General features: G+C 45.7%; 2 protein-coding genes across 6 annotated transcripts in view; one reads left to right on the top strand and one right to left on the bottom strand.

The window, feature by feature from the left end:
- CTNNB1 (catenin beta 1) overlaps positions 1–2,142 on the top strand; it is a 39,260-nt gene extending 37,118 nt beyond the window's left edge. Inside the window, exons 15-16 of one of the 2 annotated variants that reach the window (XM_025883738.2) lie at positions 857–1,077; positions 1,540–2,142. In XM_025883738.2, the coding sequence (XP_025739523.1) occupies positions 857–1,065 (209 nt within the window). In that variant the 3' untranslated portion in view covers positions 1,066–1,077; positions 1,540–2,142. Of the gene's footprint in view, positions 1–856; positions 1,078–1,380 lie in introns of both variants that reach the window. The other variant, XM_025883734.2, reaches the window with a different exon arrangement.
- Positions 2,143–7,008: 4,866 nt separating this feature from the next.
- The window catches only part of ULK4 (unc-51 like kinase 4), a 608,666-nt gene continuing 598,241 nt past the window's right edge, over positions 7,009–17,433 (bottom strand). For all 4 annotated transcript variants that reach the window (XM_025883716.2, XM_025883719.2, XM_073901588.1 and 1 more), the window contains 2 exons: positions 9,787–9,872; positions 7,009–7,155 (listed from right to left, as the gene is read on the bottom strand). In XM_025883716.2, coding sequence (XP_025739501.1) covers positions 7,092–7,155; positions 9,787–9,872 — 150 coding nt within the window. In that variant the 3' untranslated portion in view covers positions 7,009–7,091. The remainder of the gene's footprint in view (positions 7,156–9,786; positions 9,873–17,433) is intronic.

The raw sequence follows: 17,433 nt of genomic DNA, 5'->3' as shown, positions 1-17,433 counted from the left end.
GCACACTGAGCAGGCGGCAGGATCACACCAACAAATATGTGTCATGACTGCTGGGCCTCTGCAGTGCAGAACATGACAAGTTGCCTGTGTAGTCCCTTTTTTGGTCAGAGAACCCATAATCTCTGTGTCTGCAACCCGCCCAGGAAGTAAGAATATGGGGAACTCTGGCTCCAAGCTCCGATCTGGGGTGGATCTGCACAGTTCTGTTATCACGGCATTCCGAAAAGCTCATTCAAATCTGGGTAATGGAGATGGAGCGTGGGGTAGACCAGGAGCAAATACAACTATTCACCTTATGTTTATAATCTCATCTGGGTTTTCCTAAGTATTAAACCACTGAAGCTCATAGGCGTCTTACATGACAGAGATCTAAATGTCAACCCTTAACGTAAAGGTTTCATTGGAAACAGCAGCTTGAGTTTTCTCAGTTCCTTTGTAATACTGGACTCTGCAAAAGATAGATTACATCCGCCAGACCGCCTTGCTTTTGCTTTCATCTCTTGCCCATGACTTGATGCCTGGGCGGTCATACACACAGTAGATTGCTTGCTGCCCCTCCTCAGGGATTTTATGTCTCTACTGAAGCAAACACAAAATGTTCGGTGGTGAACGGATGGTGTGGTTAGAACCTGCTGGTCTGCCTCTCCTGGAAACAGACTTTGTTTAACCTTGTGGGTGGCCTGGCAGTGAGTAATTACTTGGTTGAAGAAAGCTAGAAGTTGAACAGGCTAGAAAGGCCTGCTTTCTGAGATGAGTTCGCTGCTATTGAAGGCCCACGCCTTAGCGTTAACTTTAATGTCTTTCTCCTCTTTCTCTCTGTCCCTTGCTCCTTTTGTTTCCATCCCGACTACTCTAGATCCCAGCTATCGTTCTTTTCACTCTGGTGGATATGGCCAGGATGCCTTGGGTATGGACCCCATGATGGAGCATGAGATGGGTGGCCACCACCCTGGTGCTGACTATCCAGTTGATGGGCTGCCAGATCTGGGGCATGCCCAGGACCTCATGGATGGGCTGCCTCCAGGCGACAGCAATCAGCTGGCCTGGTTTGATACTGACCTGTAAATCATCCTTTAGGTAAGAAGTTAAAAAAAGCCAGTTTGGGTAAAATACTTTTACTCTGCCTACAGAACTTCAGAGAGACTTGGTTGGTAGGGTGGGAGTGGTTTAGGCCTATTTGTAAATCTGCCACCAAAACAGATACATACTTTGAAAGGAGATGTCTTAGAACATTTGACTGTTCTCAGATTTCTGGTTAAGTGGTCATATGTGGAAGTTATTAACTTTAATGTTTTTTGCCACAGCTTTTGCAACTTAATACTCAAATGAGTAACATTTGCTGTTTTAAACATTAATAGCAGCCTTTCTCTCTTTATACAGCTGTATTGTCTGAACTTGCATTGTGATTGGCCTGTAGAGTTGCTGAGAGGGCTCGAGGGGTGGGCTGGTATCTCAGAAAGTGCCTGACACACTAACCAAGCTGAGTTTCCTATGGGAACAATTGAAGTAAACTTTTTGTTCTGGTCCTTTTTGGTCGAGGAGTAACAATACAAATGGATTTTGGGAGTGACTCAAGAAGTGAAGAATGCACAAGAATGGATCACAAGATATGGAATTTATCAAACTCTAGCCTTGCTTGTTAAATTTTTTTTAAATATCTGTAATGGTACTGACTTTGCTTGCTTTGAAGTAGCTCTTTAATTTTTTTTGCAGTAACTGTTAGTTTTTTAAGTCTCTCGTAGTGTTAAGTTATAGTGAATACTGCTACAGCAATTTCTAATTTTTAAGAATTGAGTAATGGTGTAGAACACTAATTCATAATCACTCTAATTGTAATCTGAATAAAGTGTAACATTGTGTAGCCTTTTTGTATAAAATAGACAAATAGAAATGGTCCAATTAGTTTCCTTTTTAATATGCTTAAAATAAGCAGGTGGATCTATTTCATGTTTTTGATCAAAAACTTTATTTGGGATATGTATGGGTAGGGTAAATCAGTAAGAGGTGTTATTTGGAACCTTGTTTTGGACAGTTTACCATTTGCCTTTTATCCCAAAGTTGTTGTAACCTGCTGTGATACGATGCTTCAAGAGAAAATGCGGTTATAAAAGTGGTTCAGAATTAAACTTTTAATTCATTCGATTGTGTCACCTTTTTCTCCTTGTCATTAACTGGTTTGTGAGGATAGTTTATTCAGCTTCATCCTGAGGAAAACACACATAGTGGTATAATTGAAGTTGTAATGAGAGAGCGAGCGAGCCTTACATCCAGATGGGATTGTTTGCCAAGTTTCTTTAACAGTGGGTCCTGGGTTAAGTGGCACCAGAAACCTCAATTCAAAGGCATGTCATATCATCTTTGGGCTACATGGAACCAGACTGAAAGCCATATAGGCTTCCCCCACTCCAGACACCATCAGATGGATCCTTTCTATTAAGATAATAATGAAAAATTAGCTACCTGGATTTGGATTTCAAGCACCTTCACATAATGGAGAGGGGAATTCCTTCAACTCCCCTTTGAACTGAAAATTAAGATGGTTTAAGTGTTGATGTTTATCATGGACATAATCAGACCGGAATGGAGCCTTCTTCCACCTGTCTGCCAGGTAATCCTGTCATCCTGGCGGTAGGTCTGACAAGCCTTCGTTCATACCTCAGGGCAGAGTCAGTGGACCTGTTAAGACTTGCGTTTTGGTCTTCAGAAAGAGTGAAAGTGTTTTGTGCTTAGGGAGAGCTGTTTGAGTTACCGGGTATTTTTATTTGATTAAGATCGTGACTATTAGATAAACCTGTTCACTTCCTTTTGGCTGAAGTTTTATGAAAGCCACTGTGGTCTAAAGTGTAATAGGGATCGGAGAGGAGACCCTGTACCTGGGGAGGTGGATGGTTTCAGGTTCCTTCCAGTGCGTGACAGAGTCATGCCAGTATCACAGGAAGTTTCACATAAGGTACCACAGCAGGGTGTTTTATTTAAAGAACTTAAAATCAGAAAACATTTTCAGAGCTTTGCCTAAAATCATCATAGTTTTGAAGTTCCACTTAAAAATGTAAAGTTACTCTGATTCAGCAAGGCAGTTCTTCAAGTATTCAGTAATACAAGGTGCCAAGAATGGCCAAGACACTTGGGAAGAATGAGGGGGGAGACTTGCTCTAGTTAGGTCAGGGCCTAACTAAAAGGGTAGAGGGAGTTAGCAGTTACTGGCCCAAAGGCAGCTACAGAAGACGGAGAAAGTGAAAGACATGGACATGGTACTTTCGAGGTGTAGCACTGGAGGTCAGTGTGAAGAGAGGGACTTTTTTAAAAGTAAAGGTATGGAACAGTTGGTAGCCATTTGGAAAAAATGAAAATGCAGGGGTAAAAAAAAAAAATCATGACCCACAAAATACCAAGATTTTAAAGACAAGTAGGGTCGGTATTAATGATTTTTCTTTTGCCTCGAACTCCATTATTATGGCTTGGGAGAGCGCTGCGCAACAGCCCATGTGTCCGAGAACCACTGTATCCGTCCTAGAGAACAGCTGTGCTGCGGTAGAGAACTACAGCTTCACACGGCAGTGTGTGGATACCGCAAACAGGACTGACCAAAAGCAAGTCACAGACTGCATGCTGTAGGACCTCACTGATCGAATAAAAGGAGGACATCACCCATGGATGGTAAAAACAAAAGCAAGGAGGTGATGGGATTTCTACAGAAATCAGAATAGTGGTTACCTGGGGAGAGGGGGGCGCCTACAACATTTGATCCCATTGCAGTGACCGCCACTAAGCTGAAGAACGCAGCTCTTTTCCATGGTGGAGCAGATGTTCTAGACATGAGGCTTCGATCTGATTATTTGAATCCTTGACAGTGAAAGATTTTAAATATGCTTTTTAATTTTTGATTTCTGTAATAAAAACAGGTCTGAATCATGCTGTTTGGTTTATAAAGGGGAGAGTGCCCAGTCGATTGCAGTTATTTTGTTCTGATAGGTGAGAATTTAAAATGGCCTTACCTTGCCTTGAGTGAGTCACCCACCAGATGCAATGGCCGAGTGAGAGGCCAGGCTGAGAAGATGGTGCTTCCTTTTCCTCCTCCTTCGGCATACTGGGGGGAGTCCCCTGCCCCTCCCCACCCCACGAGTGAGCTAGAGGCAGGTGACAGGCTGCCCTTACTGCCTCTACAGTAAGGGCCTTAAACGGCATTTACAAGAAAGACCAGTGTTCCTTCACATCAGGGCTCCACACCTCCCTGGTCCTCATTCTGAGCTGTGACTTCTGGCTTCCCGTCCCCTCTACTTCCCTCCTCAGCCCCACTGAAGCTTGAGGCTTTCACGGCCGCCTCAGCCTTGGCTGGTCTTGTCCCCGCCCGCCCTGCTCCCCTGCCAGTTTGTTCCTGAAGCTCCTACCTCAGCTCCTGTATCAATCCATGGATTCTGCCACCGTATTTTCCTGTCACCAGGGAAGGGAGAAAAGGAATCTTGCTTCAAGCCAAGAGCCTTAGCCCCCAGAGGTCCCACTTTCTGAGCTGTGTCACAGGGATAAAGCCTGAGTGTAGTCACAGAATTGACCTGAGAACCTCGTGAGATAATCTTGAAAAGCCTCAGGGTAATAGGGGAACCATGAAGAGCTAGACGAGTACAGAGAACTGTTAAGAGAAAATTCTGTTGCTGCATCCTACAGACCCACCGGCCGTAGCTGCCCCGATGATTGTCCCCTCTCCTCTCAGGAGACCTGTGGCCAGGGTGTGGCTCTTTAGAGGGACAGACCCCTCCCCTGGGCACCTGCTCTCGGGCTGTAAGTTAAGGCAAGGTCTTGAAGCTTTGGGCCTGCTGTTCACGGAGGAAACGGTAGTTCTGTGCAGCCATTCACCTGGTCATCTCCAGCTCCCCAATCTGCTCTGCAACTTGTGACCCCATTTGTCCCTGAAGAGGCTCAGCTGATGGTCATAGCCGGTTAAAGAGCAAATAGCTGAAGCATGAAAGTAGGGAGACTGAGGGCCAGTAGGTGCCTGGGTCTGGGCCCCTTGCCACTGCCAGAATCCTGAGAGCTCTGATGGGCCAGGAGCCAGGGGCCAGCTCTTCTCTTAGAACTGGAGCCAGCCTGGGAAGCCAGATAGGAGGGTATGGGCCTCACATAGGGAGGGCAAGGAAGGGTTAGGCCACCTGCTGCCCCAGCCAGGCCTGTTCGTGTCCCCTATGCCTGTGGGGCCAGGGCTGCTCCTTTCCACTTGGCGCCCTTATGAGAATAATAAGGATCCCCTAACTCCAGGATGACAGCCTCACGTCCCTGTGAAGCCTGGCCTGCGCTAGCCTCAGTGCCCCAGCACTCTAGGCCAAGCACTCGCCCTGCTTGTCCCGTGCCTACTCAGATAGCTTTTCCTGAAAAAGGCAATGCTGAGGGGCTCCGGGCCAAGAAGGGTCCATTCAACAAGACCATTCTGGAATGTTAAAACTTTTCTGTTTTTACCTCAAACAGCAAAGACGACTCTGTGCCCTTAACTAAAAAGGGTAAGGCAGAATCTTCCGGTGCTCTGAAGTACCTTCTGGGAAGACTCCAGGCACAGAACTCCAGGGCAGTTCCCCCAAGAACTGAATGAAGGGAGAGAACAGATTTGTTTCCTGGGAAAATAAATAGGGAGACCCTTGCCTGTTTGCTGGACCCAGCCGGCAAGGCGACTGGAGCTGAGGGCCAGGCCTCCGGCTTCTCCCCCACCCCAGGACCACAGGCAAAAGGAGTGGGGCATGGAGCGTCCTCACCATGGGCGGTGAGTAGCCTAGGAGACATGGAAGGAGACTGTATGGGCCACTCTTGCGCCGTGACTGCTCCCAGCTCAAGCTCTGGGTACCCCGCTGCGGGGCACACAAGGGCTGTGGAGTCAGTTCCTTGGTTCAACCAGACTCTGGGGCCTTGGGAAGCCGGACCGGCCCCTCTGAGCCTGTTTTCTCTTGGGAAATGAAGCTAAGGCAGCCTGCTTTTGTCAGCTGTGGTGGCGAGTAAATAAGGTAACACCTAGGCTCCTGATGGAGTTGGGCACAGAGAACTGCTGTTTTCAGTACAAACGACATGGAGGCTGGCAAACTACTCAGACCACGGCGGCAAGGTGGGGCTGTTGGTGACAACGTGACCAGCTTCCTGTGATGCAACAGATGGGGCCACCTATGCGCCCCCTGGTGCTTACCCCGCCCACTCCGCCTGCATGCCCTTTCCTACGGGCCCCAGAGAGGCTAAGGAAGGGGCTCAACTTGCTCACATAGTTCGAGCTGCCCAGGACCCAACCCTACCTTCCAGGCCACATTCAAGAGTAAGCCTTCCTCAGTATCACAGTCCCAGCACCTTTCTGCAGTGTCCACCAAATATTTCCATGGGCTTCTTACATTCATAGGAGGTTTAAGGGCATATGTGTGACGGAACATAGGAAGAAGCTGGAAAGGTTCTAAGGACAAAGGGGGTAATTGGCAGAAGTTGGCATCAAAGTAGAACCCCCCCCCCAATCGCAACACCTAGATGGGCAGACCTTCAAGGAAGCCAGGGTTCCTCAAGCGTTTTGCATGCATCCTTTAGGCTAACTTTGCACCATCTGCCTGTTTGTGGAGCTTTGCCCAGCCCTCCCCAGGATTCGTGGATTCAGTTTGTCCCTGAAAGGTAAAAGGTGGGAGGTAAAAGTGGGAGGAAGACAAGAGGCTAAAACTAGTTTCCACAGGCTTGCTCTGGAGCTGCGGCTGGGAGAGCATTACACGCCTAGTCCTGTCTTTTAAATCTTCTCTGGTGAAAGATGCTCACAGATGCCGCAGGCTGAGAACTGTGGCTCTTCGTGTCCCTGATCAGCACAGGCTTTCGTGGAGGCCTACCTAGCACACACACACAGGGAAAGCACATTCTCAGAACAGCTAGCAAACCTGTGTTTTCCAGATGCATCCCGCAGGAATGAAGGAACCACTCCGTTCTGAGTGGGTTTCCTAGGGCCCAGGGTTAGTGAGAACGCCTCAGCCAGAAGGTTCTGGGTTCAGCTGACTTTATTAGGTCCTTTATTAGAGCTACAGGTGGCGATGTGAATGTGTGTAGCCAAAGGCTGGTGCTGCAGAACAGGCTTGTGCTAAGTGTCTTCTTGCCTAGTGTCCAGCAGCTTGGAGGATTTCCAAGGCCAAGGAAGCCACCACACTGTCAGCAGACGAACTGTGAGAAAAACCAGAGTAGAAACACTTAGCCACCTCCAGGGCAAAATGCGGCCTCTTCCAAAGGGGCTGGCCTCTTTTGTACCTGAGTATCTGATGGACCAGCTCCTTCATAAAGTTGCCCTGTGTATCACTTTGAGGCGCAGAAGCAGGACACTCAGGCTCCAGGGCCTCAAGGTGAGAACCCCCTCAGCCCACAGTCCCAGAGGGCTCCGAACTGGCCTTGCGGGCACCCCTAAACCAGGCCTGAGCTCCTGGCCGCCCCCCCCACCCCGCCCACCTGACACTGAGCTGTAAGGGCAAGTCAGCAGCCAGTCCCTGCCTAGCCCAGGTCCTGCAACGGGCCTGCCCAGAGCCAGCCTGCAGCTGACTTGGGCACAAGGGCCAAGACTCCAGACCTGCCTCCGATGCTGGCTCTCCCTGCTCCATGTTGCCACTTCCTGGCCAATCAGCCAGGAGGCATTGTGTTTCTTACTCTAATAGGTGTGGATGTGCAGGCAAGAGCTTCACGTGGAAAATTCGCTACTGGAGCTAATTGAAACCTGTGCCTTAACAACAGTTAGCAAGGAAAAGAACGACATACGGCACTGCCTTGAAGTATAAAATTAGCTCATGGCAGACTCCTGACTACACAGAAATAGAGCTGTTGCCAAATCACCAGGGTTGGGGGCGCTGCATAAGCAGTGGGTCACAGTGGACGGGGCTGTGGTCAGGAGACGGTGCTGCGCTTTCCTGCTGTGCGCATCAAAGGTCCCAAGGGACGGCAAGAATGGGTTTGAACTCCACCTGATCCCGGCTGAGTCAAAGCTAGGCTGGTGGGAGTTCTGCCGCCCACCCTGCCCACCAGAGCAGCCCAGAGGCCCCTGTGACAGGCAAGGAGGTGCACCGACCTCTGGCAGCGCCACACTGGAACTGAGAGCCCAGCCACCCGCTCATTCTTGGTCAACATAAGACCTTTTCTGGTTGCGCCAGCCGAACGGAGCCCAAACAAGACAACTTCTTTAGCAGCAACCTCCCCAACCCAACTCTTGAGATCTGCCTGGTGTAGGCATTTCAGTTGCTGCAGTGTTGGGCGGGGGTGCAGGAGGGGCTCCCAGCTTTGTGGAGCACTGAGCTATGTTTTGATACATTTGGTCCAAATCTGGGTCCAGCTCTGAGGGGTGCTGGCTTTGGCCTCCAGACAGCTGGAGGCCCCTGCTGGCTGAGGGCTCCCACAGAGGCAGGTGCTGGAAAGGAAGGGCTCGTGGGGCTCTCCGCTCAACTCCTGTCTGCAGTGGCTCTCCCGGGGAGACCCTCCTTGGCATGCATCCACTCAGAGTGGCTTCATCATGGCCCAAGACCAGGTCTCTGGGGACAGATGCCACATACTCTGTGGCCCAGCCTAGGGAGTCCCTGGCCATGTCTTACACCACAGGGGCCCAGCAGAGCAAGGAGGCCCCCCCCGCACCAAAGCTAGCCTGTTCCTCCCCCTCACCTCACAGAGACCACGGATAACCTCCCTCTTTGGCTTAAACTTGGGAGGAGAGGGACTGGGGTTGTCTAGGTGATGGCATCCCTTCCCCACAGACCACTTCTTAGCAATACCCCAGCCATGTATTTTTCTTCAAATTAAAACTGAACCCAAGACACCAGGAAGCAGAATTCAGAGAACACTGTGGTTCTGAAAACCAACCAGGAAACCCTAGCACCCATTCCGTGTCTTGCGTGCCCAGTGAAGGCCCGGTACCCCAGACAGCAGCTCAGGGGACTGTGGCACCCGGCACCTCCCTCAGCTCTGGGGACAGCGACCCGACCGCAAGTCCGGCTCTGGCACCGTCACGCACAGTGAGCCATCCTCAACAGTCTGACTGCAGGCAACTTTCTTCTTATTCCCATGAATTTTTCTTTGGTCACTTGGCATTAACAGTTCAGATTTAGTGTAACAACTTGTAAGCTCCCCCCCCCCGCCCCCTGCCACCGCCTCTCAAGTCCAGGATGTGTGTGTTTGGGGGGGGGGGTGTCACTGTGGGATGAACCCTCCCTGTGGCCCTTATTTTACCAAGATGATAGCGGTGCCCGCCTTCACAGCGAGTGACGCACTCCTGGGCGACAGGGCAGCCCCAGGCTGTGGAGCTCACTGCCAGGAAATACTGCACACGCCGAGTGGAGAGCTGAGGACTAGGAGGCTGACCTAACCGCACACTGTCAGCTTCTGGGTGACACACAGTCTGTTCTACAGGTTCCAAGTTTTCCCTGAAGACGTGGCCAAGGAAGACAGCCTGGTGCTGTCAGTCCTGACCCCAGCCCTGCCCAAACCCCTGCAAGGTGGTGACGATGAGGCCATGTGTGCACGGGCTGGCCACTGCCTTCCTTGTGAGGTTCATCACATCCCCTCCTGCCGTCCCTGCCCCCATCTCTCTTCCCTATAAATGGGAATATACCTCCCCCAGCAGGGCTAAGACATTCTACTCCCTACCCCCCCGCCCCCGCCGCTGACCTCCCCAAACCCCCACCACCAGCACAGTGGGGATGCCCGGAGGGTGGAGGGGCACAGCGGCCCCTCCTACACTGGCAATGACAGGCTGAAAGGCATGGGTCCTGGGGTGTGGGGAAGCCCCGTAGACTCTACACTGCTCCTCCCGGGCCCACTTACCCCCCAGCCGGGGCCAGCCACTCCAGAGCCTGCAGAAGGCTGCCAGCATCCTTAAGCCTCTCCAGGTGCTTCTTATTGGATGTGACCTGCAAGGGAGGGAGACGAAAGTGGTTGGCTGGCCCATCCCTGACTCAGGCCCCATTGGATGGGCACTCTGGGTCTCAGGCTACTGGCGGTGTTAGGGAGCATGCCCCGAGTCCCCGCCCCAGGGCACTGCTGACCAGAGCACTAGAGGCAGAGAGTGGCGGCCCCTGTTGGCGGGGGGGGGGGCGGGGGCGGTGGTGAGCAGGAGGGAGTCCACTGGGGCTGGAGATAGGCCAGTTCAGGGTGGGGTGCCTCCTGTGGGTCCCTCAGGAAAGTTTGTGTTCTGGAAGCCTGAACTTCTGAGTTAGAGCACATGATGGTGAATGAACTTTTCCAGTTGTTAGAGACAGGACTCCTTGGGGCCTTGAGCCCAACACAACCTCTTTCATACGGACAGAAGAATCACAGTTCTGGGTGCCTGGAGATCTGTGGGGCCTGAGGGAAGAAGTACTAATAACCAAACCAGGGCACATACCCCTTCCCGAGTACCCTGGGGACTGCGCCCTGGCTCAATGCCATGGTCCTGGAACAGGAAAAACACATGGGAATCTCTGGGTCTGTGGTGCCTATAAGCTGAATCATATACTCTCAGGGTTGGAAAGGCCTAGATGGGACTGGACCCAACCCGGGCTTCCGGAGACCTCCTCATAAAGCCCTCTGTAAAAATCCACATCTGCGAGGCAAGAAGAGAAGGCTTCAGGAATGAATCTTGATCTAGTATGAAAATTGCTCCTCTTAATTCAACTCCTGTGCCCTATTTTTGTCTTTGTTATAAAAATAACATTTTATAATAAACATTTGCATGGCACTTTATCTTTCAGAAGGCTCTGCAGTCTCCTGTCAACTTTCTCATCTATTCTTTTTATTTATTCACCTTGCAAGGTAAGCACGTAGGGTGTTTTGTAGATGAGATCATGGAGGCTTAGTGAGATTAAGGGGACACAACAGAGGTACCCCTGGAGGCCAATCCTAACCCCGCCCTGAAGCTAGAACCAGGCTGGCCTCAGCTGCCCTCCAATGCTCAGGTGGTCTTTGTCCTTCCACTTGATCATGGTGACCAGGGCTGGATTATCATTTCCCAGGTTCTCAAGAAGAGGCTGAACATTTCTTAATCAATCACTCATGGTGCTGGGAAGGCCGCAGGGGTAATTAGACCTTAACACGGACTCTAAATTACACGTGAGTGAATTTGCACCTCCACAGAGATCCTATCCCACCTTCTGAGTGTGCCAGCGACCAGCTGCCAGCTCAACTACATCAGGTGTGATTTCTGCAAAGATTTGCATCTTAAAAGAGATGCCTGTAAATTTGTTCTGAAATTACACCCAACTTGATGAGTTCAAAGGCTGCTATTTGAAAATGCCAGCTGTAGTTCAATTATGTCTGAAGTAAGCACAAACACTACAGGGTCTTCAGAGAGAATTCCCACTGGGTTTTTTCTCAAAACTGTGCCGCATACAACTCAGTTGAGCTATGCCCAGAATCACTGCCCTGACCAGCCCTACCGTGGGACTGTGTGCAGAGGCTGCGCTCCGAGGCAATTATCCCACAAGTTGCAAAGAAACAACAAGACTACATTTGCTCACAAGGCGAGTTAAAAGGTGCAAATAGAAAATGACAGTGAGAATGAGGCAATCAAAGGAAGAGATCAAAAGAGCATCATGTGCAGCTGACCTAAATGTAGCCATAAATGATGCCAAAACTATGTGATTCGGCCACTTAACTGAACTCTTACTTTTTTTAAAGATTTATTTATTTTAGAGAGGGGGAGAGTGCGTGTGAGTGGGGGAGTGGCAGAGGGAGATAACCTCCAGCAGACTCCCTGCTCAGTGAGGAGCCCAAAATGGGGCTCGATCCCAACAATAGTGAGATCACGACCTGAGCCAAAACCAAGAGTCAGATGCTCAACCGACTGGGCCACCCAGGTGCCCCTTAACTGAACTATTAATAACATCAGTTGTCCTGTATATAAAGATGAGTTAATTAGAAAATAAATATTTTAAATAATATCCATCAGAGGTTCTAGCTCTGGGTCAGGCTGAGGAAACATATGCCACCCTTTGTCTCCCTCTAACTGCAGGTATACAACCTGAACAGAATGCACAGCACAGCTATTTGGGAACACCGGAAAGTGAACAGCAACAGGTAGACTGGGGAAATGCACTGAATTCAGAGCACCACCAAACTGGTGGTGAGTTCACCACTTCTATTCCTCCAGTATAGATACTGGCCTGAAGTCAGCATTGTGGAGCAGGAGCGAGAGCTCCAGGGGAACCCAGGATGCAGGAATGGGAAAGGAAACTCCCAAAAGCTCACAGGGAACAGAGAAAATCCTCCAGGTTTTTATCCCTCTCCTTTTCCTCAGTTCTTTTATCCCAGGCCCCAGGCAATTCTGGGAAGGCAGTGGCAACAGCACTAGCAGTCAGTGACAGGAGCCCCAGCAAAAACTAACCCCCTCCCCACCCGCTCTGTTCTCACCAGTGGTTAGCCCAGACATGGCAGCAAGTGAGCCAGACAGAAAATGGAAGATGCAAGAAACCAGAAAAGTACTGGGGAGGTAACAAATCAGGAAGAGCCTGAGAAACAAACCCCATAAAACTGTTTATAAACTCGTAGGCTTACCCTCAACCTGTGCATGCATGGAACTGATTCAGATAGCATACCAAAAACTTAGGGAACTGAGCTAATAAACCTCTGTCCAGATCCCAGACTGACCTCTAGAGGATGGACATACAAGACAGACCCAAATAGCATCGCAATGCTTAGAAACTGACCTGACATTCAAATTAGTATTTTAACCTACAGCCTGATCACAACCAACATAATTGCTTGCTCAAATGAAAGTATCAATAGTCTCTGTAGGGTTCCAACTAGGCACAGTGTCTCATAATATAATATTTAAAATAGCCAAGATAAAATCCAAAATTGCTCAGCATCCAAACAACCATGAAAATCTCAACTCACATGAGAAAAGACAACACAAAATAAATAACAAGATGACACAAATGCTGGAATTATTTGACAAAAACAGAGTCTTGTAAAAATTATAACAACTACTCACTAATGCTCTTGAAACAAGTATTAAAATAGAATGTAACACTCTTAAAACAAGTATTAGAGTAGTATTAAAATAGAATGAAGTATTAGAATAGAACGTAAAAAAATTAGACAATATAAAGGAGAACCAAATGAAAATTTAAAGCTAAAATTATAACCCCCCAGTTTTAAAAACCGTGACAAATGGATTCATTAGCATAATGGAAAGAGGCAGTGAACTTGAAGACAGATAAATAGAAATGATCCAATCAGAGCAACCAGAGGGAAATAACGTTTGAAGACACAAACAGAGCCTCAGGGACCTGTGGGACAATAACAAAAGGTTTGTGTCACTGGAGTTCCAGAATAAGAGGGCAGAGCATGAATGGATGAAAAGTACTTGAAGAAATCTTAGCTAAAACTAGTCCAAGTGTGATGAAAGACATAAATCTACAGAGTCAAAAAAAGTGATAGATGCTCAAATAACATAAACCCAAACAATCCACATCCAAACACATCATAATCAGATTTGCTGAGGACAAAGAAAGAATTGTGAAAGCCAGCAAAAAAAAAAAAAAAAATGTATGTACTTATAGGGGAACACTGATTTGAATTACTGTGGATTTCTCATCACACTGAGGTCAGGAGAGAGTGACAGACACAACATTTTTAAAGTGCTAAAAGTATCAAACTAGAATTCTTCATCTAGCAAAAATATTCAGGAATTAAGGTGAAATAAAAACATTCTCAGGTGAAGGAAAACTAATAGAAGCAGAACTTCTCTAAAGAATTACTAAAGGAAACCTTCCCTTCAGGGACACCTGGCTGGCTCAGTCAGAAGAGCATGTGACTCTTGATCTTGGAGTGGTGAGTTTCAGCCCCACATTGGGGGTAGAGATTACTTAAAAATAAATAAAAAATACACTTAAGAAAAAAAAAAAAGGGAAACTCTTCAGAGAGAAAGGAAATAACACCAGAAGGAAACTTGGAACATGAGGAATGAAGGAAGAGCAACAGAAATGGTAAATATCTGGGTAAACACAACAGACTATTCTCTCTCTTTAAAATACATTTGATGGTAGAAAAGCAGAACATATAATATTGTCCCATGGGATTTTCAACATATGTAGACATAAGAGAAATGGAACATAAAGGGGGGAGGATAGAGGAATCTATAAGGTGGTAGGGTTTCTATTTACAACTGAAGTTGTAAAATACTGATAAGTAGATTGTGAAAAGGAAAATCTTTTATAATCCCCATAGCAACCACTAACAAAACTTATACAAAGAGATAGTAAATAATACAGTAGTAAAAAAAACTTATAGAAGTCTTAAAAAATACAGTATACAAAATGTTAAATAGCTTAAACGTAGTCAGGAAAGAAAAAACAAGAAAATGAAAACTGAGGGGATAAACAAATAAAAAGGTAGACTGTATCCTAACATATCAAGAATTACATTAAATGTAAATGATCCAAATGCGGCAAGTAAAAGATTTTTCTACATGACATAAAAATGACCCAACTATATACTGTCTACAAGAATCTTAATTCAAGTAGAGATAGGTTGGTTAAAAGTAAAAGGATGAAAACAGGTATACTATCCAAACATGAATCAAAAGAAAGGTAGAGTGACTACATTAATATCAAAGAAGACTTCAGAACAAAAAAATTCTCAAGGATAAATAGGGATATAACATTCTGATAAAAAGGTTTTGTCATCGAGAAGATACAACAATAAGTGTGCACTCATTTAGCAAAAGAAATTAAAAATACACAAAGCAAAAACTGATACAACTGAAAGGAAAAACAGATAACTCTACAACTGAAGTTGGATGCTTCAAACCTACTTTCATAGTAATAGATAGGATTAGCAGGAAAAAAAAATCAGCAAGGATACAGAAGAGTTGAACCACACCATTAACTAACTGGATCTCATTGACATTTGTAGAGCACTAAACCCATCAATAACAGAATATACATTTTTTCCCAAAAACTCAGGAACATTCACCAATGTATACAATATTCTGGATCATAAAACAAATCTTAACTAATATAAAAGAACTGAAACCATATAAATATTTTTGATCATAAACTTTTAGAAATTAATAATGATAATAGGAATATCTCAAATCCTTTGAAAATTAAACAACTTACTCCTATAACCCAAAGATCATTTTCCCAAGGAAAATTTAAAAATTAGAAAATATTTTAACAATAAAGTTTAATAAAATACTTTAACAGTAAAAATGACAATATATCACTGCTAAAGCAGTGCTTAAAGAGAAATTTATAGTACTAAATACTTAACATTAAACACAAAGAAAGGTTCAAATTAATAATCCAAGATTTCATGTTAAGAAACTAGAGAAAGAGTAAGACTGAAACTCAAAGAGGGAAGGAAAAAGGAGCAAAAATTAAGAGTAATGTGGTACACATAAGTCCAAGTATTATCAATATCTACATTAAGTGTACATTTAACAAATACTACAAGTAAAAGACTAAGATTTTTCAGTCTTGATATAAACAAAACACAACATAACTACACATGGCTTACAAGAAACGTACCTTTTTAGATATAAGGGCACAGAACAAATGAAGGTTAAAGAGTGAAAAAAGACACTACACAAACAGAAGCCAAAGAAAGCTGGTGTAGCTAATATCAGACAAGGTAGACTCTAAGCCAATGATCATTAACTACAGGTAAAGAGAGACATTTAATATTTATAAAAAGATCAATTGACCAGGAATATGTACACCAAGTCTAAATTCTAAATACACTTAATAACAGTCTAAAAATAAATTTTAAAAAATGATGAAACCAGTGTAAGAATTAGACACCATAATTATATGGGATACTTTTCAATTTCTCCCAGGAACATGCAGACCAAAATCACAAGGGACGCAGAAGTTTTGTTCTTTGTTTTTAAGACTTTATTTATTTATTTGACAGACAGAGAGAGGGAGAGAGCACACAAGCAGGGGGAGTGGGAGAGGGAGAAGCAGGCTCCCTGCTGGGCAGGGAGCCTGATTCAGGGCTCCATCACAAAACCCTGGGATCATGACCTGAGCTGAAGGCAGACGTTTAACCGATTGAGCCACCCAGGTGCCCCTCCCAGAAGGATTTTATGTAGATATAGACTAGCTGATTCTGAATTTATATGGAAAGGCAAAGGAACTACAGTAACCAAAACAATTTTGAAAAAAAGCAGAATAAATTTGGAGAAACCACACTACACAATTTTAAGATTTACTATGTAGCTACAGGGACCACATGGTATGGCAGAGGGACAGACATGTAGATCAGAACTAATAGCCCAGAAATCGGCCCACACAAATACTATCAACATTGTAACAAATGCGCAAAGGTAACTGAATGGGTCAGAGAGAGCCTTCTTTTGAACAAATAGTACTACAACAAAGGATGCCTATATGCAAAAACATGAACCTAGGCACCTATCTTATACCTTAAATAAAACACAATTCAAAACGAATCATGAATCTGAATGTATAAAATGTAAAACTATAAAACTTGTAGAAGAAAATATAGGAGAGAATCTATGTAACCTTAGCTTTGTTGATGAGTTTTTAGAAAACAAAAGCACAATCCCTGAAAAAAAAAATTGACAAATTGGATTTTACCAATATTAAAAACTTTGCTCTTTGTAAAATATTGGTAAGAGAGTAAGATAAGCACAGACTAGGAGAAAATATTGGCAAGTCACATATCTGATAAAGGACTTTTAACCACAATGTAAAAAGAACTCTTAAAATTCAGCAGGAGAACAACCCACTGGACTGTTAAAAATGGGCAGAAAAACTGCATAGACAATTTACCAAAGAAAGTCTTATGGGTGGCAAATGAGCACATGACAAAGCACTCAACACCATTTGTCATTAGGGAAATACAAATTAAAACTGCAAAGCAATACCACTACATCCCTATCAGAGTGGCTAACATTCAGAAAACTAACAACGGATGCTGGTCAGGAAGCAGAGTAGCAGAAACTCTCATTTGTTGCTGGCTGGAATGCAAAATGGTACAGCACTTTGGAAGATAGTTTGGCACTTTCTTATAAAATTAAACATGGTCTTACCATATGGCCCAGCCATTGCACTTCTGAGGTATTCACCCAAGTACACCGAAAATTTACGTTCGCACAAGAACCTGTGTGCAAAAAGTCTGTAGCAGCTTTATTCATAGTCACTAAAAAGTGAAAGGAACCAAGATGTCCTGCGACAGGGAAATGAAAACACAGTAGGGAAAGCATTCATGCGTTACTTGTTGTCTAGGTCTGACTGGGTCTCTAGAATGACATAGCAGTAAGGTCTGGATGATTTTTGAAAAGATAAGAGTTTTAATTTACCCTGCTGGCACATGCTCCCCAGTGTTTACAGCAGCAATGTCCACAACAGCCAAACTATGGGAAGAGCCTAGATGTCCACTGACAGATGAATGGATAAAGAAGATGTGGTGTATTGTGTGTACACACACACACACACACACACACACACACACACACACACA

Source organism: Callorhinus ursinus, unplaced genomic scaffold, assembly GCF_003265705.2.
Source record: "Callorhinus ursinus isolate GAN/ISIS: 27379988/994484 unplaced genomic scaffold, GSC_fseal_2.0 scaffold1, whole genome shotgun sequence".
In the NCBI taxonomy this organism is placed as follows: Eukaryota; Metazoa; Chordata; class Mammalia; order Carnivora; family Otariidae; genus Callorhinus; species Callorhinus ursinus.
The sequence above is the reverse complement of the archived record's forward strand: the minus strand, read 5'-3'. Positions and strand labels throughout refer to the sequence as shown.